Below are 26,128 nucleotides of genomic sequence, written 5' to 3'. Positions count from 1 at the left end.
CAACATATCTTTTTTTTTTTTTTTCTTTTGTAGGCAGATTATATCTTGCCTCTCTTTTAGTGATGTTAAAATTACACAGTGGATTCAACTTGGTGTCAGCCTATTTCATCCATTTTAAAGTGATCCCACAAGCCTTTTACCTAATGGTTTTAGCAGCAAATAATAATCATTATTTTATTAGGGTTGCACAATGATGATTTTCTAATTTTATCATCTCTTCAGCATTTATTATCTATGATTTGTCTGCCTCATCAGCTATTTGGTTCACTTGAAATAAAGTCCGTGCAAGAAAAACATTCTCTTTAGCAATTTTCAAAATAATGAGTATTGCATAAGCAGCTTCTCAAGGTGACCAGTGAGTTGTTTTCTTTTTTTTTAGTGGCATATTATTATCAATTTATGGATTTTGATATATTTGTGTTTCAATCCATTGCAATCTTTATTCTTTTTGATACTAAACTCGTCTCATCTTTGGTTAGTGGGAGCGTCTTCCTTTCTTTTTTCTATTTTTATCATGAAAAAATTTTAAACAAATATAAAAGTTGAAGGACTAGTAAAATGAAACCTGTACACTTATCTCCAAGATTCAGTGATTATCAAAATTTGGTCATACTTGCTGCAAAACCATTTTAAAAACACAATGTAGAATCTTATCTTTTTTTTTCTTATGGTGTGCAACAGTTGCCATTCACAGCAGCCTCTTGGGTCAAGACTGGCCTAGGGATCTACCACTTGACAGAGTGGAAATGTATCACTATTTATTACTTTTCCTACTCATGGAAAATTAGGTTTTCACTATTATAAATGCATGCTTCAGTGAACATCTCTGACCCTGTTTCTCTCTGCTTATGTATGGGAGATTCTCTGGCTATATACCTGGAAATAGAATTGCTTTGTTGTGGAATGTGCTCTGTGTAACGTTACTAGATGTTGCTAAGTTGTTCTCTAAAATAATTATACCAATTTATATTCCAGTTTTTCTGCTGCTGTGTGTCCTTACTGATACTTGTTATTGCCAAATTTAAAATTTGTGCTAATTTAATGAGTTTAGAGCTTTATCATTTAAATTTGCATTTGTCCATTTATTGGTGACATTCATTTAGTCGTTTATTCACCAGATAACTTATTGAACACTGTATACCAGGCCCTGTCGTAGGTGCTTGGTATACATCAGAAGTTAAAACAAAGACCAATGTCCTCTTGGATCAAATAGGAGGAGACAGACAATAAGCAGGAACCTAATAAATATAGTTAAGCATCAAAAGATGAGAAGTCTTCTAGGAGGAAAACCTATTTTCTCCATGCACTTTTTACACTTCTTTTGTTAGGTTTATTCCTAATCATTGTGAATGGTATATTTAAAAACTACACTTTCTAATAGGTCATTGCTATCTATATAAGGCAATGCTACTCAATTTTTTTTTTTAGTATCGATCTTATTCACCAACTCTTATAAATTCTACTAGTTTAGAGATTCCTTTGGGTTTTTTAGTTTTTGCATCTTTGAATAATAAGTTTTAATCTCTTTTCAATACTTATGTCTTATTTTTTAAGTGAAATTTTTACATATGTTTTTATTAACAGACTTAAATATTAAGCAGTTTGTAGAGAGGGCTTCCATATCACATCTTACCCGCCCCCTCCCTCTAGTTTTCCTTATTATTAACATTTTACATTAATATGGTACATTTATTACAATTAATGAGCCAATATTGATATATTATTATTAACTAAAATTTAATATTTTATATTTCTATTTATTTTGTTTTATTAAATAAAAATCCTTAGTTTTTTTTCAAATTTCCTTAGTTTTTATTTCATGCGTTTTTTCAGTTCCATTACCTCATAACAGACACTGGGTTACATTTAGTTGTAATATCTCCTTCGGCTTCTCTTGGCTGTAATATTTTCTCAGACTTTCCTTGTTTTTGGCGACCACTTATTTTTAAAAATTCATTGTGTAAAACATCCTGTGTAATTTTTAATGGTGAAAGTGGGGAAGCCTTGTCTTTTTCCTGACTATAAGGGGAATGCTTCATAAATCTTGAAGTATGATATTTGCTGTAGATTTTGATAGGTACCCTTTATCAGATTAAGGAAATTCTATTTTCTTTCTGATTTTCTAAGATATTTTGTCATGAAAAAGTAAGGGATTTTATCAGGATCTTTTCTGCATTGTTTGATCACATAGTTTTTCTCCTTTAGTCTGTTTGTGTGGTGAATTGCATGAATAGATTTTCAGATATTGAACTGTCCTTTCATTTAAAGTCCTTCTGGTCATGATACATGAAAATTTATATGCCAGCATTCATATGTCTTGCCCAGAATCTTACAATTTATTAATAAATGGCAGAGTCAGGATGAAAACTCATATTTGCAACTTATATTTGCAAGTTGCTAGACCAAGTTATGTTTTCCCAATCCTCCAATGGGCTCTGAACCAAGCCATTTTTTCTTCCAGACTCTGTGTACCTGTGTTAATTTGTTTATACCTTTTTCTTTTTGTTTTGCCTTCCCAAATCTTGTCCATCTTCAAGACTTGAACTTAATGTGGCTCCCTTTTATAGAACTTTCTTTCTATGGCTTCAGTACTCTGTTTTTAGGTGGTGATAGTGGTGGGTTGTGTTGGGGAGGTTAGAGTATAACTGGGAAGGGGACACTAGTAAATACCAGATGTTGTATTACATGCTTATGTAAGTAATTTCACTTCCCACGTGACCTTGTGAGGGAAGAAGCCTCATCTTTTTAAAGATGAAGAAAACTCAAGTCTCAGAGAGATTTTCAGTTCTACCACCCAAATGGGGAAATCTATATATTATTTGAGTTTTCTGAGTCCTCTGAGCTTCTAAGGCTAAGCCTTCTACAGCTGCCTGGTAGAGCTGGAATGGTGCCCATGTGCCCTTGGTCAGAACAGCCTTCCTGCTATCCTGCTTTAGCCTGTTGCATTGGGCCAATGCCATATCTGTTAGTCTGGCCTGTATGTCAGGATCACACAGGGAAATCAGCAGCAGGATGATCGGTTTCTGTTTGATAAGAAATTTGACTCTAGTCAAATGCTAAACCTTTTTATAGGTAGCTATAGTTTTTTTTTTGTTGTTTTGTTTTGTTTTTCTCCTTCTTCTTTACTTGGGCCTCTTACTATGTGTTTTTTTTTTTTTTTTTTTATCCTTTCTGCCTCTAGTATTCTAGTCAAGAAGAAAGCCAGAGGAAACCATTGCCTACTGCTGCCGCCCAGTGTTGTAAGTGAGAAACTTGTCTTTGAATCTTCTTAATCACAACTTTCTGTCAGTTCTCCAAATGTGGCTTATTTTGAGTTGGGGAGGTTGGAGATGTGGTATGTATAAACAGGAGATATTCCAGAAATATACCTTATTCAGGCCCATACTGCCAATGGCTATCTGTCCTTTAGCTTTAAGAAGAGATCTTTTGGTTTTGTGTGGCTATAGGTAGGGCAATGGTACTCTTTTTTCTCCATTTGCCTGCTTTTACCCCTGGAGGAATGTTTTCTCCCATTCTGTCCCCATTTATCTGTTATTATCCTTTAAGGCTCAGTTTAAAAGTTACCCCCTCTGGGAAATCTTCATGCTGTTTCCTCCTTCTCCACAGTCTAGCTTAGATCTTTCTCTGCTTCCATAGTACCCTGTACATAAATCCATCATATAACCTATCATATATTATAATCTATGTATATTTCTTTGACAAGAAAGCAAAAGTTTTAAAGATATAGAATCTTCCATTTGTATTCCTAGTATCTGGCTCAATACCTGATACATAGTATAGTAAGCCTCAGTAAAGTCTGATAAACGATTAACTGAGTGAGGGAACTTGTCATTTCTTCTGAGATTAACTTATCCAGACCACACATTTTACTTCTTGAAATGAGCCGTGCATTGTTGGTATATTGGTATCTTCTCAGCTTCTCTCAGAACAGCTTGAAGAGATACTGAAGGACTGACTTGAAATCAGTTCTCTTTCACTTTTTCAACCTGTGGGGGTGGGTGTGCATATGTTGTGTTTCTTTTGTTTTGCTATAGTGTTTCTGAATCAATGCCAAACTTTTAGAAACTGCAGGTTGATAGTGGTGGTGATAGTGGTAGTAGTTATTGTAGTAATACTAGTAATAATAAGAACCACAGCAGCTAACGTATTTTGAGGTTTTATGGTATGCCAGATGCTGCTGTAAGAGCTAAAATATACTAACTTATTTAATCTTCACAACAACCCTAAGACATAGATTTTACTGTTTTCCTCATTTTTAAGATGAGGAAACTGAGATGGAGTTATTTGCCACAGATCACATAGGTAGTAAGTGGTGAAGTAAATATTCAGATATAGACAATCTGACTCTATAGCCTATGCATTGAACCACTATGTTATACTACTTCCTTCATATTGTTTCTGAAAAGGAAAACCTCCATTCATGGTTTATAAATCCATTGGTTGCCTTCCATTCTATTGGCTACTTACTTTCCTGATAAAAGTAAGACCACTGGCAGAGGTCAACACTTTTTCTTTATTTAAGGAAAACCTATTTTTCATATGACTTATTACTTTTGTTTTTGTCATTTAGGAACTAGGATTTATCAAATATTTAGGGTCATGGGAGACCACAAGAATCTGAATTGAAGACCAAGTTGTGAATTAAAGTCTATAGGTCATTTCCAGAACTCATTGTAATGAGCTAATTTTGAGTTTTTAATCTTTTAAATCTTTTTCCAGGACTGCTAATGAGAAGTGAAATAGAACGATTGAGATTTCTCTTGCCATTCCTTCATGGGTCCATTTGATGACATGCACATGCAGTTCAAGTGATTAAAGAGCAAATGCCTAGAGGGCAGGAGGAAATAAGAGACTATAATAATCAGCACCTTTATTAATTCTCTTACATTTTTATTATGTTTACCAGCTAATTTGTTTTTATGTGCATAGACTATTCCTGTCTTTTGACTACTCTCTAATATATATATATGTTTTTTTTTTTTTACCATTTTTAAAATAGATCTTTATTGGACTACAATTGCTTCACAATACCATGTTAGCTTCTGTTGCACAACAAAGTGAATCAGCCATATGCATACACATGTCCCCATATACCCTCCCTCTTGAGCCTCCCTCCCACCCTCCCTATCCCACCTCTCTAGGTGGTCACAAAGCACTGAGCTGATCTCCCTGTGCAATGCAGCTGCTTCCCACTAGTTATCTGTTTTACATTTGGTAGTGTATATATGTCAATGCTACTCTCTCACTTCGTCCCAGCTTCTCCTTCCCCACCGTGTCCTCAAGTCCGTTCTCTACGGCTGTGTGTTTATTCCTGTCCTGCCCCTAGGTTCATCAGAACCATTTTTCAAAAAAGATCTTGCTGTGGTTTATGTCAAAGAGTGTTTTTCCTATGTTTTCCTCTAAAAGTTTTATACTGTCTGGTCTTACATTTAAGTCTTCAATCCATTTGGAGTTTATTTTTGTGTATGGTATTAGGGAGTGTTCTAATTTCATTCTTTTACATGTAGCTGTCCAGTTTTCCCAGCACCAGTTATTGAAGAGGCTGTCTTTCCTCCATTGTATGTTCTTGCCTCCTTTGTTGTAAATTAGGTGCCCATTATGTGTGTGGTTTTATCTCTGGGCTTTCTATCCTGTTCCATTGATCTGTATTTCTGTTTTTGTGCCAGTACCATACTGTCTTGATTACTGTAGCTTTGTGGTATAGTTTGAAGTCAGGGAGCCTGATTCCTCCAACTCTGTTTTTCTTTCTCAAGATTGCTTTGGCTGTTTGGGGTCTTTTATGTTTCCATACGAACTGTAAGATTTTTTGTTCTAATTCTGGCTGTTGGTAGTTTGATAAGGATTGCATTGAATCTGTAGATTGCTTTGGGTAGTATAGTCATTTTCACAATATTGATTCTTCCAATCAAAGACATGGTATATTTCTCGATCTGTTTATGTCATCTTTGATCTCTTTCATCAGTATTTTATAGTTTTCTGAGTACAAGTCTTTTGCCTCCTTAGGCAGGTTTATTCCTAGGTATTTTATTCTTTTTGTTGCAGTGGTAAATGGGAGTGTTTCCTTAATTTCTCTTTCTGATTTTTCGTTGTTGGTGTATAGGAATGCCAGAGATTTCTGTGCATTAATTTTGTATCCTGCAACCTTACCAAATCCACTGATTAGTTCTAGTAGTTTTCTGGTGGCATCTTTAGGATTTTCTATGTATAGTATCATGTCATCGACAAATAGTGACAGTTTTACTTCTTCTTTTCCAATTTGTATTCCTTTTATTTCCTTTTCTTCTCTGATTGCTGTGGCCAGGACTTCCAAAACTATGTTGAATAAGAGTGGTGAGAGTGGAAATCCTTGTCTTGTTCCTGATCCTAGTGGAAATGCTTTCAGCTTTTCACCATTGAATATGATGCTTGCTGTGGGTTTGTCATATTTGGCCTTTATTATGTTGAGGTAGGTTCCCGCTATGCCCATTTTCTGGAGAGTTTTTATCATAAATAGGTATTGAATTTTGTCAAAAGATTTTTCTGCATCTGTTGAGATGATCATATGGTTTTTATTCCTTAATTTGTTAATGTGGTGTAGCACATTAATTGATTTGCGTATATTGAAGAATCCTTGCATCCCTGGGTTAAATCCCACTTGATCATGGTGTATGATCCTTTTAATGTGCTCTTGGATTCTGTTTGCTAGTATTTTGTTCAGGATTTTTGCATCTATGTTCATCAGTGATATTGGTCTATAATTTTCTTTTTTTGTGATACCTTTTTTCTGGTTTTGGTATCAGGATGATTGTGGCTTTGTAGAATGAATTTGGGAGTGTTTCTCCCTCTGCAGTGTTTTGGAAGAGTTTGAGAAGTATTGATGTTAGCTCTTCTCTAAATGTTTGATAGAATTCAGCTGTGAAGCCATCTGGTCCTGGACTTTTGTTTGTTGGAAGAGTTTTAATTACAGTTTCAATTCCATTACCTGTGATAGGTCTGTTTATATTTTCTAATTCTTCCTGGTTCAGTCTTGTAAAATTGTACCTTTCTAAGAATTTGTCCATTTCTTCATGGTTGTCCATTTTATTGGCATACAGTTGTTCGTAGTAGGCTTTTATAATCCGTTGTATTTCTACAGTGTCAGTTGTGATTTCTCCTCTTTCATTTCTAATTTTATTGATTTGCGTCCTCTCCTTTTTTTTCTAGGTGAGTCTGGCTCAGTGTTTATCAATTTTGTTTATCTTCTCAAAGAACCAGCTTTTAGTTTTATTGATCTTTGCTATTGTTTTCTTCGTTTCTATTTCATTTATTTCTGCTCTGATCTTGATGACTTCTTTCCTTCTACTGACTTTGGGTTTTCTTTGTTCATCTTTCTCTAGTTTTTTTTTTTTTTTTTTGGTACGTGGGCCTCTCACCGCTGTGGCCTCTCCCATTGGAGAGCACAGGCTCCGGACGCGCAGGCTCAGTGGCCATGGCTCATGCGCCCAGCCACTCCGTGGCACGTGGGATCTTCCTGGACTGGGGCACGAACCCGTGTCCCCTGCATCGGCTGGCGGACTCTCAACCACTGCGCCACCAGGGAAGCCCTCTCTAGTTGTTTTAAGTGCAGGTTTAGATTGTTTACTTGAGATTTTTTTGTTTCTTGAGGTGAGATTGAATTGCTATAAACTTCCCTCTTAGAACTGCTTTTGCTTGGTCTCATAGGTTTTGAGTCATTGTGTTTTCGTTGTCATTTGTTTCTATGTATTTTTTTAATTTCTTCTTTGATTTCTTCAGTGATCTCTTGGTTATTTAGTAGTGCACTGTTTAGCCTCCATGTATTTGTGTTTTTTTGCAGTTTTTTTTCCTGTAATTGATTTCCAGTCTCATAGCGTTGTGGTCAGATGCTTGATACGATTTCAATTTTCTTAAATTTTCTGAGGCTTGATTTGTGACCCAAGATGTGATCTATCCTGGAGAATGTTCCATATGCATTTGAGAAGAAAGTGTATTCTGACACTTTTGGGTGGAATGTTCTATAAATATCAGTTAGATCTGTCTGGTCTACTGTGTCATTTAAAGCCTGTTTTTCCTTATTTATTTTCTGTTAGGATGATCTGTCCATTGGTGTAAGTGGGGTGTTAAAGTCCCCTACTGTTATTGTTTTACTGTCGATTTCTCTTTTCATGGTTGTTAGCATTTGCCTTATGTATTGATGTGCTCCTATGTTGGGTGCATAAACATTTATAATTGTTATATCTTCTTCTTGGATTGATCCTTTAATCATTATGTAGTGTCCCTCCTTATCTCTTGTAACAGTCTTTATTTTAAAGTCTATTTTATCTGATATGAGAATTGCTATGCCAGCATTTTTTGATTTCCATTTGCATGGAGTGTCTTTTTCCATCCCGTCACTTTCAGTCTGTATGTTTCCCTAGATCTGAAGTGGGTCTCTTGTAGACAGCATATATATGGGTCTTGTTTTTGTATCCATTCAGCCAGTTGTGTCTTTTGGTTGGGGCATTTAATCCATTTACATTCAAGGTTATTATTGATATGTATGTTCCTATTACCATTTTCTTAATTGTTTTGGGTTTGTTTTTGTAGGTCTTTTTCTTCTCTTGTGTTTCCTGCTTAGAGAAGTTTCTTTAGCATTTGTTGTAAAGCTGGTTTGGTGGTGCTGAATTCTCTTAGCTTTTGTTTGTGTGAAAAGCTTTTGACTTCTCCATCGAATCTGAATGAGATCCTTGCTGGGTAGAGTAATCTTGGTTATAGGTTTTTCCCTTTCATCACTTTAAATATATCCTGCCACTCCCTTCTGGCCTGCAGAGTTTCCACTGAAAAATCAGCTGATAACCTTATGGGGATTCCTTTATATGTTATTTTTTGTTTTTCCCTTGCTGCTTTTAATATTTTTTCTTTGAATTTAATTTTTGTTTGTTTGATTAATATGTGTCTTGGTGTGTTTTTTCCTAGGGTTTATCCTGTATGGGACTCTCTGTGCTTCCTGGACTTGGGTGACTATTTCCTTTCCCATGTTAGGGAAGTTTTCCACTATAATCTCTTCAAATATTTTCTCAGACCCTTTCTTTTTCTCTTCTTCTTCTGGGACCCCTATAATTCGAATGTTGGTGCATTTAGTGTTGTCCCAGAGGTCTCTGAGATTGTCTTCAGTTCTTTTCATTCTTTTTTCTTTATTCTGCTCCTTGGCAGTTATTTCCACCATTTTGTCTTCCAGCTTACTTATTTGTTCTTCTGCCTCCGTTATTCTGTTATTGATTCCTTCAAGGGTATTTTTCATTTCAGCTATTGTGTTGTTCATCTCTGTTTGTTTGTTCTTTAGTTCTTCTAGATCTTTGTTAAACATTTCTTGTATTTTCTCAGTCTGTGCTTCCATTCTTTTTCCAAGATTCTGAATCATCTTTACTATCATTACTCTGAATTCTTTTTCAGGTAGATTGCCTATTTCCTCTTCATTTATTTGGTCTTGTAGGTTTTTACCTTGCTCCTTCATCTGTGACATTTTTTTGCTGTCTCATTTTTTTTTTTTTTAATTTTTTTTTTAATGAGCTGGATTGTGTTCCTGTTTTACTGGTTGTTTGGCCTGAGGCTTCCAACACTGGAGTTTGTAGGCTGTTGGGTAGAGCTGGGTCTTGGTGCTGCGATGAGGAACTCTGTGAGACCTCACTCTGATGAATATTTCCTGGGGTCTGAGGTTCTCTGTTAGTACAGTGGTTCGGACTTGGAGCTCCCACTGCAGGAACTTCTGCCTGACCCTGAGCTGGCAAAAAAAAAAAAAAAGAGAACAATAACAAAGTAAAAAATAAAATTAGACTAGGAAACTAACAGATATGTTAGAAAGAATGTAAAAATAAAAATATAGATGAATCAATAACTGGAAGGTACATCAGTACCACAATAGTAAAAAAGAGGAGGAGGGAAAAGAAAAAAAAAAGGGTTGTGGGGGAAGGCCTTGGCTGTGGAGGGTGGGGCCTAAGCAAGGGTGAGGTTTGGGTGGGGGGTGGGGCCAATGCTCAGGACTCACAGGGTTGGAAAAGGCCCTGGGGGCTGTGTGGGGTGAGGTTTAGGCTCAAGGAACAGTAGGGGCCCAGGTGTGCCCCCCACCCCTGCTCTCAGAGGGCAGGGGACCTCACCTGGGAGCCCAGCAGGCTTCCTGGGCTCGAGTGGGTGGGGCAAACGCCCTTCACTCTCGCCCTTCCAGTCTGGGGTCTGGGAGGTCCCCTCCTGCCTGCGTCTCCTGATCTTCCCGGCCTCCCTCCTATGCCCAGAAAGCCCCACACAGCCTGGAGGGGGCTTGGAGGGCAGGGGATGCCCTGGGAGCTCAGTAGGCTCCCTGGGCCTGATTGGGCGGGGCAGTCGCCCTCCTTTCCTCTTCCGATCCTCCCGCCTACCTCTCCTATTCTCCCCTCGGCCGCCTTCCTGTGCCTCCAGGACCCACGTGGCCTGGACGGGGCTTGTGGGGAAGCAGCTTGGGAGCTCAGAAGTCTCCGTGGCCTGAGTGGGCCAGACTCCCTCCCACCTGCCTCTCCCGATCTCCCTGGCCTCAAGGGCACTGATCTTGTCTGGCCTCCACTTCTCCTCTCCCCTTGGTCCCCCTACATCCTACCGGCTCACTCTGGGGTTCCTCCCGTCTCCTTGGGGGTCAGAGTCCCCCACCAGCTGCCAGCAGGCACCATAGTTGTGGGGAGACGCTCTCTATTTTTTTTTGAAAAATTTTAGACTGTAAGTTTAAAAAGGGAAGTGGCATTTACCCTTTACTAGATTCAGTAGTTAACATCTTGCCACTTTTGCTTCTCTTCCTCCCTACCACTGTTTCCCATTTCTGTCCCTCTATATACATACGTAAAAATACAAATGAGTATTTTCTGAATCATGTGAATATAAGCTTCAGACTTTATGACACATCAGCATGTGTCTCCTAAGAGATAGAACAGTCTATATAACTAAAATACCATTATCAGAATCAGGAAATTTAACATTGCTACAATAATATCTAATATACAGTTCATATTCAGAATTCCACAATTGTCCCCCAAGTATTTTTATAGCCATCCTTCCCCACCAGCGTATGATCTAATCAAGAATCACACACTTTTATTTGGTTGTCCTGAATCTTTAACTCCTTTAATTAAAAAAAAAACTTGCCTTTTTAATCATTTATGACACTGTTTTTTTATTCAATCAGAAAAATATTTTATTCTAATTATAATGTCTACTGCAGATGGCAGTGTACACTAGTACGGGTTTCTGGGAAGCCATTTGGCAATACATACCAAGAGCCTTTAAAAATTCGTGACATTTGATTCAACAGTTGAATTTCTGGAAATTTGTCCTAAATAATCAGGAAACAGATAAGGATTTGTATAGAAAGATATTCACTGCAAAATTATTTAAATAGCAAAATTTGAAAATGACTTAATAGTTAAACAACAGTAAATGATAATAGTCATAAAATTTGAATATGCTTTGAATAATGTATTGGGGAAATTTTCATGAAACTAAGTTAAAAAGTATACAAAACTCTTACCCTCTGTATATATGTATGTGTATATGTATATACATATGTACATATGTAACTTAAGAGTTTTTGCATACCCCTAAAATTCCTATGTTGAAGCTCTAGCCCCCAGTATTTGGAGATAGGGCCTGTGAGGAGATGATAAAGATTAAATGAGATCATAAGAATGAGGCTCTAATCTGATAGGACTGATAACCCTTTCAAGAAAAGCAAGAGACAACAGAGCTTTCCGTGTGAGGACATAGCAAGAAGGTGGCCATCTGCAAGCCAGAAAGAGAATTTTCATCAGGAAGCAAATCAGCCGGCACCGTGATCTTGGACTTCCTAGCCTTTAAACTTGTGGGATACAAATTTCTGTTGTTTAAACCACCTAGTCTATGGTATTTTGTTATGGCAGCTGAGCAGACTAGTACAGATTTTGGTGCTGAGAGGTGGGGTGCTGCTGTAACAAATACCTAAAAATGTGACAGTGGCTTTGGAAGTTTGGGTAATGGGCAAAAAGGCTGGAAGGATTCTGAGGTGCATGCTAGAAAGAGCCAAGGTTGCTATGAAGGGACTCTTGGCAGAAATATGGATATTAAAGGCTGTTCTGGAGAAATGTCAGATGGAAATGAGGAACGGTTTATTGGAAACTGGAGGAAAGGTGATCCTTGTTATAAAGTGGCAATGAACTTGGCTGAATTGTTCGAGTGTTTTGTGAAAGGTAGAGTTTATAAGTGATTAAATTGGGTGTTTAGCAGAGGAGATTTCTAAGCTAAGCAATGAAGGTGTGGCTTGGGTCTTCCTTACTGCTTATAATAAAATGCAAGAGTAGAGGGTTGAATTGAAGAAGGAATTGTTAAGTAAAAAGGAACCAGAACTTGGAGATTTGGAAATTCTTAGCCTATCCTTAGCCTATATATTGTGAAAAATGAGAAATCTTGTTCTGAAGAAAACACTAAAGAGATCATGGGTGTGACTCATGGACTAAACCAGCCATCAGCAGAAGCCAGGAATAGAGATGGAATTATACCAGCAGAGACATTGTCAGTTTCAACTAAAGGGGACAGAGAAAGAGGAATGGAATGAAGGAAGGCTGTTGGATGTCTTGGATTCTACAAGACTAGATCATAGAGTTATTTGACTGTAAACGTGTGCTATTCTTTTTTTTTTTTTAATGGTTTGCTGTTTTTTTGTTTAATTTATTTATTTTTTGTTTTATTTTATTTTTGGTTGCGTTGGGTCTTCATTGCTGAGTGTGGGCTTTCTCTAGTTATAGGGAGCGGGGGCTACTCTTTGTTGCGGTGCGTGGGCTTCTCATGGCAGTGGCTTCTCTTGTTGCAGAGCATGGACTCTAGGCACGCAGCCTCAGTAGTTGTGGCACACGGGCTCAGTAGTTGTGACCCGCGGGCTCTAGTGCGCAGGCTCAGTAGTTGTGGCACACGGGCTTAGTTGCTCCGCGGCACATGGGATCTTCCCGGACCAGGGCTCGAACCCCTGTCGCCTGCATTGGCAGGTGGATTCTTAACCACTGCGCCACCAGGGAAGCCCACGTGTGCTATTCTTGAGGAAAGGCAGGAGTGACCCGGAAGGTGATTTGGAGAATATCAGGGCTGCCAGTCTTAGCACAGGCCCAAGGGACAGAGATGTTTCCTTTTGTTTCAGAGGGTGGCCACCACAGAGAGCTATGGGGCCAGGGCCACTCTGAAGAGCTGAGTGAGTGACAGTGCCACCCCAGTGGAAGGTGTGTCATTGAACAGAAGAGAATTATTCTCTAGCCTTAAGATCTAATGGAATTTGCCTTGCTAGGTTTTGGACTTGCTTGGGACCTGTCACTTCTTCTTTCCTATTTCTCCCTTGTGGAGTAGGATTATCTTTCTGTCCCACCATTGTATTTTGGAAGCACACGTTTGGTTTCACAGGTTCACAGCTGGAGAGGAATTTTGCCTCAGGATGAATCATAACTGGATTCTTACTCATATATAATTTAGTTGATATCTAAATGAGTTTTTGTACTTTAGAGTTGATGCTGGAATGAGTTAAGGCTTCCGGGGCTGATGGAATAGAATGAATGTATTTTGCATGTTATAAGGCAGAATTTTGGGGGGCCAGAGGCAGAATGCTAGGGCTGAATTGTGTCCCCCTAAAATTCATATGTTGAAACCCTAACTCCCAGTGTGATTGTATTTGGAGATAGAGCCTGTGAAGAGGAGTTGTAGGTTAAATGAAGTCATAAGGGTTGAGCCCTAATCTGATAAGGCTGGTGCCCTCTTAAAAAGAGGAAGAGACAACAATGCTTTCTCTGCCATGTGAGGATACAGCGAGAAGGTAGCCATTTGCAAGCTAGGAAGAGCGTTCTCACTGAACTCTGCTAGAACCTTGATCTTTGGCTTTTTGGCCTCCAGAGACAGCATTAATTTCTGTTGTTTAAGCCACCTAGTCTATGGTATTTTGTTATGGCAGTCTGAGCAGACTAATATACTTATTGTAAATTATCTATACAATTATCTATACAATCTAGGAGAATACCTAGAAAGAGAAGCACTAAAATGCTAACCAAATTTGTCTCTGATATGTGGGATTATGACTTTTTAAACCCCTTTTTTGCATTTCTTATATTTTCTAAATATTTAACAATGTACTACTTTTAATAGTTAAAGTTTATTAACAAAAGTAATGGAATAGTTGAATCCTTGTTCTAGATGTGGGTTTGCTGCTGTCTCTCTGAGAGACTTTGGAAGTCTTTCCATTGTCTATTTCAATTTCCTGATGTGTAAAATGGGAGAGTTGGTCTAAATGATCTCTAGGACTCTTTTAGCTGTAATATCATGGGACCCTATAACTTCCTAGTCCTGAGATTTCTTCATGTGGGTGGTCCCTCCACTATCTTCTCCGCTAGGGTCAGTTCTCTGCATTCACTTGTGACATGTCTTCAAAATATTTTCAGAAATCACTGGGCTACTGCTCTAAAGAAACTCTTACTCTTATCTTTGATATGAAAGTTTCTTTGGTCCCAATTACATCTTAAAAATGATGAGATTCTTTAAAAGTATTGGGGTGAACTATATGCTTCTTCCCAATGTTTTCTTTGGGGCCAAACCTTTCTGATGGTGAAGTTAACATTCAGTAAAAACACTTCGCATTCACTTTTATCTTAGGATATTTTAGTCTCCTTTGGTAACTGTAATATATGTAGATATGTCATAGGGTGATATTACATTATGTCCACATGGTTTTTTTATCCCCTGTGTTATTGCTAGTTCTTGTTCCCATTACTTCAGGGAAAGATATGGAAGGCAAGAGCTGAAGAAATGGTCTTCGGGGCTTTAGTAACTGAAAGCCTAGGACTTGAGGGGAATGTTCAAAATGTTTTGAATAACTATTATGGGAGGAAGCAGAGATTCACCATAATCTCCCTATTCCTGAGTAAGAGAAGCCTTCCTTGACTTGAGTGAGAGGAGAGAAGGTTGACCAGAGTAGACACATTGGGACCTTGTGTCTACTTTCTGGGTGCTACTAGTGAACAGTAGGACTCCAAAGAGGGAATGGCTGGATGCTATCTCTAGGCCAATGGGTCCCTATTGAGATTCCCATGCTCTAACAAGTCGCACATGCTGCAGAATGAGTCCTGGGCTCTCTAGAAGTAGCAAGTGAGACTCTGGTTCTAATGAAGCCACTTGGGCAGGATTAAGAGAGGTCTCAGGTGTTTTCTGTGTACTAAAGACCAAGGACTAGAGGCCATCTGGGATATTTCAGTGAATGATATTACACAAAGACATACCTATGCCATGAGCAGTCACTTCACTGCAATGTCTTATTCTCACATCAAGTCAGTATTTGGAGCAGTCTTCATGGATAGGTAAGACATACATTGAGATTCTGAAGATGTTTCTGTTTTCTAAGAACAGTAATATCAGTCCTCCTAGGAGAGGTCTTGAGCCTCTCTTTTTGGTTGTTGCTGCCTGTCTGGTTGATACTGCTTGATTCTTCCTGTCCTCTCTTGGGTAGGTAAATGCTTGTTCTCTCATTGAGGTACATTTGTGACTCTCCAGAAGTTACCTCAGAGTACTCTTCAGGGTCCAGTTCCTGGATGTGAGAGATTGCTCTGGTTCAGCCTCTTTCATCCACTATTGACTTCTTCCACCAATAGATGTACTTAGTTTTGCTGCTGCTGGTATCCTATCACATAGAGGCTTTTTTTTGTTTGTTTTTTTCAGAGGACAGGCTCTAGGCGCGTGGGCTTCAGTAGTTGCAGCATGCTGGCTCAGTAGTTGTGGCTCGCAGGCTCTAGAGCACAGGCTCAGTAATTGTGGCGCATGGGCTTAGTTGCTCCGCGGCACGTGGGGTCTTCCCGGACCAGGGCTTGAACCCGTGTCCCCTGCATTGGCAGGCGGATTCTTAACCACTGCACCACCAGGAAAGCCCATAGAGGCTTTTTGAATGGGGGGAATATCAAGACAGCTTAGGCCCAACCACATTCCACAAAATGTATTTGACTCCTGAGGAGCTCACTTATTCTTGCTCTGAGAAACAAAGGCAATTTCATTCTGTTCTCTATAACCCAGCTCTGCTTCGTCTATCCAGTCCTCTTTTTGTCTACTTAGGTAGGTACAGGGTTCAGATTAGCAATTCTTCCACCCAAGTAGACCTCCAACCTGTCTGGCTCCCATTCTTGCAAGCAGCCCCAGTCTTTGTGAGTCTTGGAACTTCTCCTCATTTGGAATCAGAGAGGAGAAACAGGAGAAGGGACTGTGTAACCTCTCTTCACCAACAACTGCTCTCCCAAAAGGTTGTTTATTCCCACATCAACATAAACATTCTGCTGGACAGCTGACAAGGATCCAGTTAAATTGCCTTTTAAAATTTCCTAAAATTTGTATTTGTCTGATTGTTTCTTCATAATTAGTTCTGGTTACTGCAGAGCTGATATCAGTTTGTCCCTTTATTTGTGATGCTTATGTTAATTATTAGTTCAGATGATGTTATCCAGATCTCTCCAGTGTTAAGGTATTTTTTCCCCTTTGTAATTAATAAGTAAACTGTTGGGGTTAGGTGGGTAATACTTTGAGACTGTGTGTGTATAACCTATTTTCTCATAGCCTTTCATCCATTAATTTTAGAATCTATTATGATTATGGCCTAAATTTATTATTATTCAGTACATTGCTGGTCACAAAATGATGGTTTTCTATCATGCCTTTACATCGAGTAGCGATCAGTCTTTTTTTTTGTTTCTGGGTTCAAAACCCTCAACCATTTTAAAATTAATTTTTATTGGAGTATAGTTGCTTTACAGCTGTCAATCTTCTGTAAAGAGCTTTCCCTCCTCTCCTCTCCTCTCCTCCTTTTTTTTTTTTTTTTTGCAGTAGGCGGGCTTCTCACTGCTGTGGCCTCTCCCATTGCGGAGCACAGGCTCCGGACGCACAGGCTCAGCGGCCATGGCTCACGGGCCCAGCCGCTCCGCGGCATGTGGGATCTTCCCGGACCGGGGCACGAATCCGTGTCCCCTGCATCGGCAGGTGGACTCTCAACCACCGCGCCACCAGGGAAGCCCCTCTCCTCCTTTTTTATGACTATCACTGTGGACTCATGAATTCTTTTTTTAACTCAATGTTTTATAATCCAGTTCTGTCATTCTCTTTGATGCTCAAATTGTCCCAAATTTGGCCTATGGGAGTCCCTTTAAAATCAGATCCTGTGTTCTTTGATGTGACCCCGTCATTTTTTTGACCATTTTCTTCCTTTCCTGGTATAAGATGTTCCAGTTTCATCTTGTCCTTTCTCTGCCTCAGTTCTAGAATAAGGCATTTCTCCAATGAACCCTGGCTCCTTTTAGTGGGGGACAGTATTTAGAAATCAAGGTATTCAAACTTCAATCTTCAGTAAGGATATTTATACCTATGTCTTGTCAAGGAATGCAGCAGCACACTGTGTTGCCACACCAAATAGTCTTATGACTACTAAGTTCTACAACTTCCTGCTATATTCAATTTTTATACGTCTGCTTTGCCCACCCACTGTATTATCAGTGACAGTATCACTGGCTGCAATTGAGAAATGAATCAAAAGTGAATCAGGGGCTTCCCTGGTGGCTCAGTGGTTGAGAGTCTGCCTGCCGATGCAGGGGACACGGGTTCGTGCCCCGGTCCAGGAAGATCCTACATGCCGTGGAGCGGCTAGGCCCGTGAGCCATGGCCACTGAGCCTGCGTGTCCGGAGCCTGTGCTCCGCAACGGGAGAGGCCACACAGGGAGAGGCCCGCGTACCACAAAAACAAACAAAAAAAAGTGAATCAACATCTGGCAAGGACTTGATGAGATGAGTACTCACATATTCTGCCAGGGTGTGTAAATTAGTACAACCTTTCTAACTCAGTAATTTCACTTCTAGGAACTATTCAGGGAAAATAACTTGAGATGCAAAGGGACATTTATGTATAGGTTTTAATTATAATGGAGAAAAATTGCAAAATTAATGGAGGAATGGGTAATTGTGGCATTTCCATATAACGGAATAATATATTTTAAAGTAATTTTTTAAGATAGAGAAAACAATTATGTGAATAAGTTTTTAAAAATGAGTAACCTAAACTGATTAAGTAGTAGGATCCCAATTATCTAAAAAATAAATTATATACTCATAAGCATAGGAACAAAACCTAGGAAATATTTTTTTTTTTTTTTGCGGCACGCGGGCCTCTTACTGTTGTGGCCTCTCCCGTTGTGGAGCACAGGCTCCAGACGCGCAGGCTCAGCGGCCATGGCTCACGGGCCTAGCCGCTCCGCGGTATGTGGGATCTTTCCGGACCGGGGCACGAACCCGTGTCCCCTGCATCGGCAGGCGGGCTCTCAACCACTGCGCCACCAGAGAAGCCCCCGGAAATATTTTTAATAGTGGGTCTCGGTGGTAGGATTGTGGGTAAATTTTTTTTCTTTATACTTTTTTGTACTTTCTAAATTTTCTCCAAATGCATTTATTTTATGATAATTTAAAAACTAATAAATATTTATTTTAAAAAATGATCCCAGGCCTGACAATATCTATATTGGCAGGTCATTGTAGATTTACTTTTTCAGTTTGGATTTGAGATTTAATTGAATGATGGTTGGTTGTTGAGGTTGACACAGTTTTTAGTTCAACAGTACTAGTGATTCCTTCATTGAGAGTTCTAAGTAGCTCTTAAAGTTGTGTCTCTTCTGTTAGTAATATCCCTAAGGTCTCTCCTAATAAATTACTGTGGCTGAAATAAGCTTTGGGGCCTGTTTTTTCATTTGTAATATGACCTTTAAGCAAGCTTGAAATTTTGATTGAGATACAGTCCATCATTGATGTTTCAAAGAGATTTCTCCGATTGTCTATGAAAGGTTTGCTTCACTGCTTTTGTTACAATATTGCCTATTAATAGTGCCGTGTCAGATCATAAACCAAAATTTCCTGAGTATGAATCAGTCTTTTAAATTAGTAAAATAGGGCATAACTCAACATACTGTTTTAAATTTTTCTTAAAGAATGCATCAGTTCAGAACAGTTGGACGTTAGTCACATGCATGAATAACAGTGACCATTCAGAAGCATTGTCAGTAATACAGTTTGCCTACCTTGTTATGATATCTTATTTGACCGCCACTAACTTCAAAAGGATTTCTTTCACAAACATGCCCAGAAGAGACATGTTTATGTAAAATGTCTTGCCCTTTTTTCCTTTTCAACTCTTAGTGTTATATTTCCTGGTGATCCATCGTGCTGATATTACTGATCCTTAGGAAGCATGAGGTGTTAGTGCTTCCCACTACTCTTAATCCATCAGGCCTGACATGCTGTATCCCTAGTCTGCACTACACTCAAATATTCCTCTTATGTCTTATTATTCTTGGTCTCCATCTGAAACTGTCCACTGCCATGCTATGACTTGTCTTATTTTTAATATTCTACCTGTTTGGGGAGGCAGAGAAATAGGCCATTCTATATGTATACCAGATATTCCTCACCTGAAAGATTAGATTACTGCCTGCTCTACAGATGATGGTGTAATTCCCCTGCTAGAATCAACCAAATACAAAACTCCGGGCAGGTACAGCCAATGCTGCTATTAGTTCCATTTCTCTACCTACCTCAAACAAGACTAGATTTACTTGTGGGGTATTCTAGTTGCCGCTCGATGAGGAACAGGACTTGTTTTCCTAGTCAGGTGATGGTGAACTCTAGCAGAACATGAAAATTTTTAAAAATTAATTTATTTGTTTTTTATTTTTGGCTGTGTTGGGTCTTTGTTGCTGTGCATGAGCTTTATCTAGTTGAGGCAAGCAGGGGCTACTCTTCGTTGTGATGTGCAGGCTTCTCATTATCTTGGTTTCTCTTGTTGCAGAGCACGGGCTCTAGAGTACAAGCTCAGTAGTTGTGGTGCATGGGCTTAGTTGCTCCACGGCATGTGGGATCTTCCCAGACCAGGGCTCGAACCCGTGTCCCCTGCATTGGCAGTTGGATTCTTAACCACTGCGCCACCAGGGAAGCCCAGAACATGAAATTTTGTCCACCTCTTTCTGGTGGGTCCATGCCACAAGGAGTGGACCCAATTGACGAATACTCACTGTGTCAAGGCATGATCATGTACAGCAAACTATGTGACTATCTGTCACTCTAGCACTTTACCAACTTTACCAGCTTGAGAGGACGTGACACTTCTGACCATCAGACCTAACTATCTTGCACAGCTCCAGATAAAAAGGAAGCTTGGCTGGTACCAGATCCTGTGGTCTGTTCTTTTAACAATTTGTTTTCTGTATTACTTATTTTCCAGATGACAGTAGCCACCATGCTGATAGCCCCTGCCTATCAAGAGATCCATCTGTTAGAGAACTTAGTGACCTCACAGTCACAACTAGTATTAGCTTTCAAGAGCATGTAGTAGGTAAATCTTTCTTGAAGGAATAAAGAATCCCTTACCATAACTTTTGAAGGGACAGAACCCAGCCTATCCTCTATATCCTTTTGCAGTGTCATGTTGCTGTTCCATGGCAGGCCCCTTCAAGACATTAGCATGAGCTTTATCTAGTTGAGGCCCCAACCCCTGGGCCACGGACCAGTTAGGAACTGGGCTGCACAGCAGGAGGTGAGCAGCGGGCGAGCAAGCGAAGCTTCACCTGTATTTATAGCCACTCCCCATAGCTCACATTACTGCCTGAGCTCCGCCTCCTGTCAGATCAGTGGCAGCATTAGAGTCTCATAGGAGCTCAAACCCTGCTGTGAACTGCACACGTGAGGGATCTAGGTTGCCCGCTCCTTATGAGAATTTAATGCCTGATGATCTGGTGGAGCTGAGGCAGTGATGTTAGTGCTGGGGAGCGGCTGCAAATACAGATTATCTTTAGCAGAGAGGTTTGACTGCACAGAGACCATGATAAATCAATTGCTTGCAGACTCATATCAAAACCCTATCAGTGAGTGGCAAGTGAAAACAAGCTCAGGACTCCCACTGATTCTGCATTATGGTGAGTTGTATAATTACTTCATTATATATTACAATGTAATAATAACAGAAATAAAGTGCACAATAAATGTAATGTGCTTGAATCATCCCAAAACCATCATCCCCCCACCGGTCTGTGGAAAAATTGTCTTCCACAAAACTGGTCCCTGGTGCCAAAAAGGTTGGGGACCACTGGTATAGATGATCTTATTTGCAAAGCAGAAATAGAGGCACAGAGAGAACAAACGTATGGATAAACAAATGTATGGATACCAAGGGGGGTGGGTAGGATGAATTGGGAGATTGGGATCGACATATTGGGATCGACATATATACACTACTGATACTATGTATAAAATAAATAACTAATGAGAACCTACTATAGTTCAGGGAACTCTACTCAATGCTCTGTGATGACCTAAATGGGAAGGAAACCCCAAAAAGAGGGGGGATATATGTATATCTATAGCTGATCACTTTGCTGTACAGTAGAAACTAAAACATTATAAAGCAACTATACTCCAATAAAAATAAATAAAAAAAGACATTAGCATGGTCTGCTAGAACTTCTTTTTTTAATTATTAAAATTTTTATTTTATTTATTGAATTATAATTAACGTACAATATTATATTAGTTTCAGGTGTATAACATAGTGATTCAGTATTTTTTGTTTGTTTGGTTGGTTTTTTTTTTTTTTTTTTTTTTTTTTTTTGCGGTACGTGGGCCTCTCACTGTTGTGGCCTCTCCCATTGCGGAGCACAGGCTCCGGACGCGCAGGCTCAGCGGCCATGGCTCACAGGCCCAGCCGCTCCGCGGCATGTGGGATCTTCCCGGACCCGGGCACGAACCCGTGTCCCCTGCATCAGCAGGCGGACTCTCAACCACTGCACCACCAGGGAAGCCTGATTCAGTATTTTTATACATTATGAAATGATGACCACAATAAATCTAGTTACCATCTGTCACCATACAAAGTTGTTATAATATTATTGACTATATTCCCTATGCTGTGTGTTACATCCCTGTGACTTACTTATCTTATAGCTGGAATTTTGTACCTCTTAATCCCCTTCACCTATTTCATCTATCTCCCTACCCTCTTCCCCTCTGGCAACAACCAGATTGTTGTCTGTATCTATGAGTCTGTTTTTGTTTTTGCTTGTTCATTTGTTTTGTTTTTTAGATTCCACATATAAGTGAAATCATATGGTATTTGTTTTTCTTTGTCTGACTTACTTCACTTAGCATTATGCCCTTCAGGTCCACCTGCATTTCTGCAAATGGCTAGATTTCATTCTTTTTAATGGCTGAGTAATGTTCCATTGTGTGCATGTATGTGTGTAAATATATACACACCATATATATGTGTATATACATACATACCCCCCACATCTTCTTTCACCATTTGTCAATGGACACTTAGGTTGCTTCCATATTTTGGCAATTGTAAATAATGCTGCCCTAAACATGGTGAATTAGTGTTTTTGTTTTCTTTGGATAAATACCCAGAAGTGGAGTTGTTAGATATTTGGTAGTTCTATTTTTAGATTTTTGGGGAACATTTGTAGTTCTCTTTTTAGATTTTTTTGGGAACTGTTTTCCATGGTGACTGCACCAATTTACATTCCCACCAACAGTGCACGATGGTTCTCTTTTTTCCACATTCTCACCAACACTTGTTTCTTATCTTTTTGATAGTAGCCATTATGACAGGTGTGAGATGGTGTCTCACTGTGGTTTTGATTTGCATTTTCCTGATGATTAGTGATGTTGAGCATCTTTTCATGTGCCTGTTGGCCATCTGTATGTCTTCTCTGGAAAAATGTCTGCCCATTTTTAAATCAAGTTGTTTGTTTTTCTGATATTGAGTTGTTAGGATTTCTATTAACTTTCTAAACAATGCCCTGCACTGAAATTGGGGTATAGGTGCCCAAGATAGTCCTGGGAGACCGGAGAAATTATTAAACTCAATCCTGTACCTCAGTCTCCTCTGGGACACTGCCACCCTGCATTTAAATACAAATTTATCCACTCCTCAAAACCATAATATAATACTTATGCTATTCATAAGTTCAAGGCTTTATAAGTGGGCTGTTTAGTCCCTACACCAGCTGACCTTTAGCTCTATCCATTGCAGTGTTACCTCATAAAAGAAATGTTTTAACTCGTAACTTTCACAGTCGTTTTTGTCATAATGTGAATTTCAATATATATCATGGATTTTGAGGGTTCTGTTTATTGCCCTCTAGGTTAAAATTCTGCTTTCTCAGGTCAGCTGTGATTAAAAGTTGCAGAATATATTGGTTTCCTTGTTAGTTATGAATTCTTGGTAGCCACTTTACATGGTATTGGGAAGAGCAGCACGGAGAGATTTATTTCAGATCTCCCAACCAGTTATCTTTTTCTGCATCACTTATTTCTAGGAAGTGGGTGAACTGGGGTTAAAACTTCCGTTTGACTCTAAGGTCCATGTTCTTGCCACTGTACAACCCCTTGATGGCAAAAATCTCATGGGACCTATTGGGTTAGCCAAAAAGTTCATTTGGTGTTTTTCCATAAGATGGCTCTAGTAGTGCTTAGCTGTCTTTAACTTCTTTCAAAACAATTTTATTAGATGGTATTGTGACAGCTGTCATATCAGCGTGCATTTTTTTTTTTTTTTTTTATAAATTTATTTATTTTTGGCTATGTTGGGTCTTTGTTGCTGCGTGCGGGCTTTCTCAAGTTGCGGCGAGCGGGGGCTACTCTTTGTGGTGTGCGGGCTTCTCATTGCGGTGGCTTCTCTTGTTGTGGAGCTCAGGCTCTAGGCGTGCGGGCTTCAGTAGTTGCGGCTCATGGGCTCAGTAGTTGTGGCTCGCGGGCTTTAGAGCGCAGGCTCAGTAGTTGTGGAACATGGGCTTAGTTGCTCCACGACATGTGGGATCTTCCCGGACCAGGGCTCGAACCTGTGTCCCCTGCATTGGCAGGCGGACTCTCAACCACTGTGCCACCAGGGAAGCCCTCAGCGTGCATTTTTAAAAAAACATCAAAATTGATGAATTTTTGTGTAGCCATTTTAATATTGAAGATGGAAGAAAACATTTTCAGCATGTTATGCTTTATTATTTCAAGAAAGGTAAAAACACAACTGAAATGCAAAAAAAAAAAAAAAAAAAAGATTTGTGCAGTTTATGGAGAAGGTGCTGTGACTGATCAAACCTGCCAAAAGTGGTTTGCGAAGTTTCATGCTTGAGATTTCTCTCTGGACAGTGCTCCATAGTCAGGTAGACCAGTTGAAGTTGATAGCGATCAAATCGAGACATTAATTGACAACAATCAGTGTTATGCCACGTGGGTGATAGTGGACACACTCAAAATATCCAAATCAAGCGCTGAAAATCACTTGCACCGGCTTGATTATGTTAATCACTTGGATATTTGGGTTCTACATAAGTTAAGCGAAAAAAACCTTCCTGACCATATTTCCACATGCAAATCTCTACTTAAATGTAATGAAAACGTTCTGTTTTTAAAACAAATTGTGATGGTTGATGAAAAGTGGATACTGTACAATAATATGGAACAGAAGAGATTGTGGGGCAAGAGAAATGAACCACCACCAACCACACCAAAGGCTGGTCTTCATCCAAAGAAGGTGATGTTGTATATATGGTGGGATTGGAAGGGAGTCTTCTATTATGAGCTCCTTCCAGAAAACCAAACAATTAATTCCAGCAGGTACTGCTCCCAATTAGACCAACTGAAAGCAGCACTTTCAAGGACAAAAAGTGTCCAGAACTAGTCAACAGAAAACACATAATCTTCCATCAGGACGTCGCAAGACCACATGGTTCTTTGATGATCAGGCAAAAACTGTTACAGCTTGGCTGGGAATTTCTGATTCATCCACCATATTCACCAGACATTGCACCTTTGGATTTCCATTTACTTCAGTCTTTACAAAATTCTCTTAATGGAAAAAATTTCAATTCCCTGGAAGATTGTAAAAGGCACCTAGAACAGTTCTTTGCTCAAAAAGATAAAAAGTTTTGGGAAGATGGAATTATAAGGTTGCCTGAAAAATGGCAGAAGGTAGTGGAATAAAAGGGTGAATATGTTGTTCAATAAAGTTCTTTGTGAAAATGAAAACTTTATCTTTTATTTTTACTTATAAACCAAAGGAGTTTTTGGCCAACCCAATATTTTGCTGTTCAGAAACACATTGGCTACTGCCTTTTTATTTTTTTAACTAATTAATTAATTAATTAAAATTTATTTTTTGTCTGTGTTGGGTCTTTGTTCCTCTGCGTGGGCTTTCTCTAGTTGTGGCATGCAGGGGCTACTTTTCCTTGAGGTGCGCAGGCTTCTCATTGCGGTGGCTTCTCTTTTTTTTTAATTAAAAAAAATTTTTTTTACATCTTTATTGGAGTATAATTGCTTCACAATGGTGTGTTAGTTTCTGCTTTATAACAAAGTGAATCAGCTGTACATATACATATATCCCCATATCCCTTCTCTCTTGCGTCTCCCTCCCTCCCACCTTCCCTATCCCACCCCTCTAGGTGGTCACAAAGCACTGAGCTGATCTCCCTGTGCTATGCAGCTGCTTCCCACTAGCTGTCGGTTTTACATTTGGTAGTGTATATATGTACATGCCACGGTGGCTTCTCTTGTTGCAGAGTGTGGGCTCTAGGTGCGCAGGCTTCAGCAGCTGTGGCTTGCGGGCTCTAGAGTGCAGGCTCAGTAGTTGTGGCACATGGGCTTAGTTGCTCCGTGGCATGTGGGATCTTCCTGGACCAGGAATCAAACCCTGTCTCCTGCATTGTCAAGCGGATTCTTAACCACTGCGCCACCAGAGAAGTCCCTGCCTTTTTATTTTAAAATTAATTCATTCATTGAATAGATAATATGTATACTGGTACCAAAAATTTTAATGTTAAAAGGAATACAGAAAAAGGTGTCCCTCCCATTCCCATACCCAGCCGTTTGGACCCTCTCCTCACAGTCATCATTAGCAGTTTCTTATGAGTCATTTGAGAGGTTTTACACTTGTCTAAACATACATATATACATGAGAGATATCTTTTGATTATTCTTTCCATCCTTTGAATTGGTCTTACGTACCATTTACTACAATAAAATTTTCATAGCTGACTATATTTGAGATTTGAATACTTCTTGATCAGTGACCCTTTTGGATTCTTACTAT

General features: G+C 39.3%; 1 protein-coding gene across 2 annotated transcripts in view; it reads left to right on the top strand.

Moving 5' to 3' along the window:
• UNC13B (unc-13 homolog B) overlaps positions 1–26,128 on the top strand; it is a 214,242-nt gene that overhangs the window by 67,500 nt on the left and 120,614 nt on the right. For both annotated transcript variants that reach the window (XM_032635442.1, XM_032635443.1), the window contains exon 7: positions 3,182–3,239. In XM_032635442.1, coding sequence (XP_032491333.1) covers positions 3,182–3,239 — 58 coding nt within the window. The remainder of the gene's footprint in view (positions 1–3,181; positions 3,240–26,128) is intronic.

This window comes from Phocoena sinus, chromosome 6 (assembly GCF_008692025.1).
Source record: "Phocoena sinus isolate mPhoSin1 chromosome 6, mPhoSin1.pri, whole genome shotgun sequence".
NCBI lineage: Eukaryota > Metazoa > Chordata > Mammalia > Artiodactyla > Phocoenidae > Phocoena > Phocoena sinus.
Note: the sequence above shows the minus strand (reverse complement) of the source record. Positions and strands in the feature narration are given on the sequence as shown.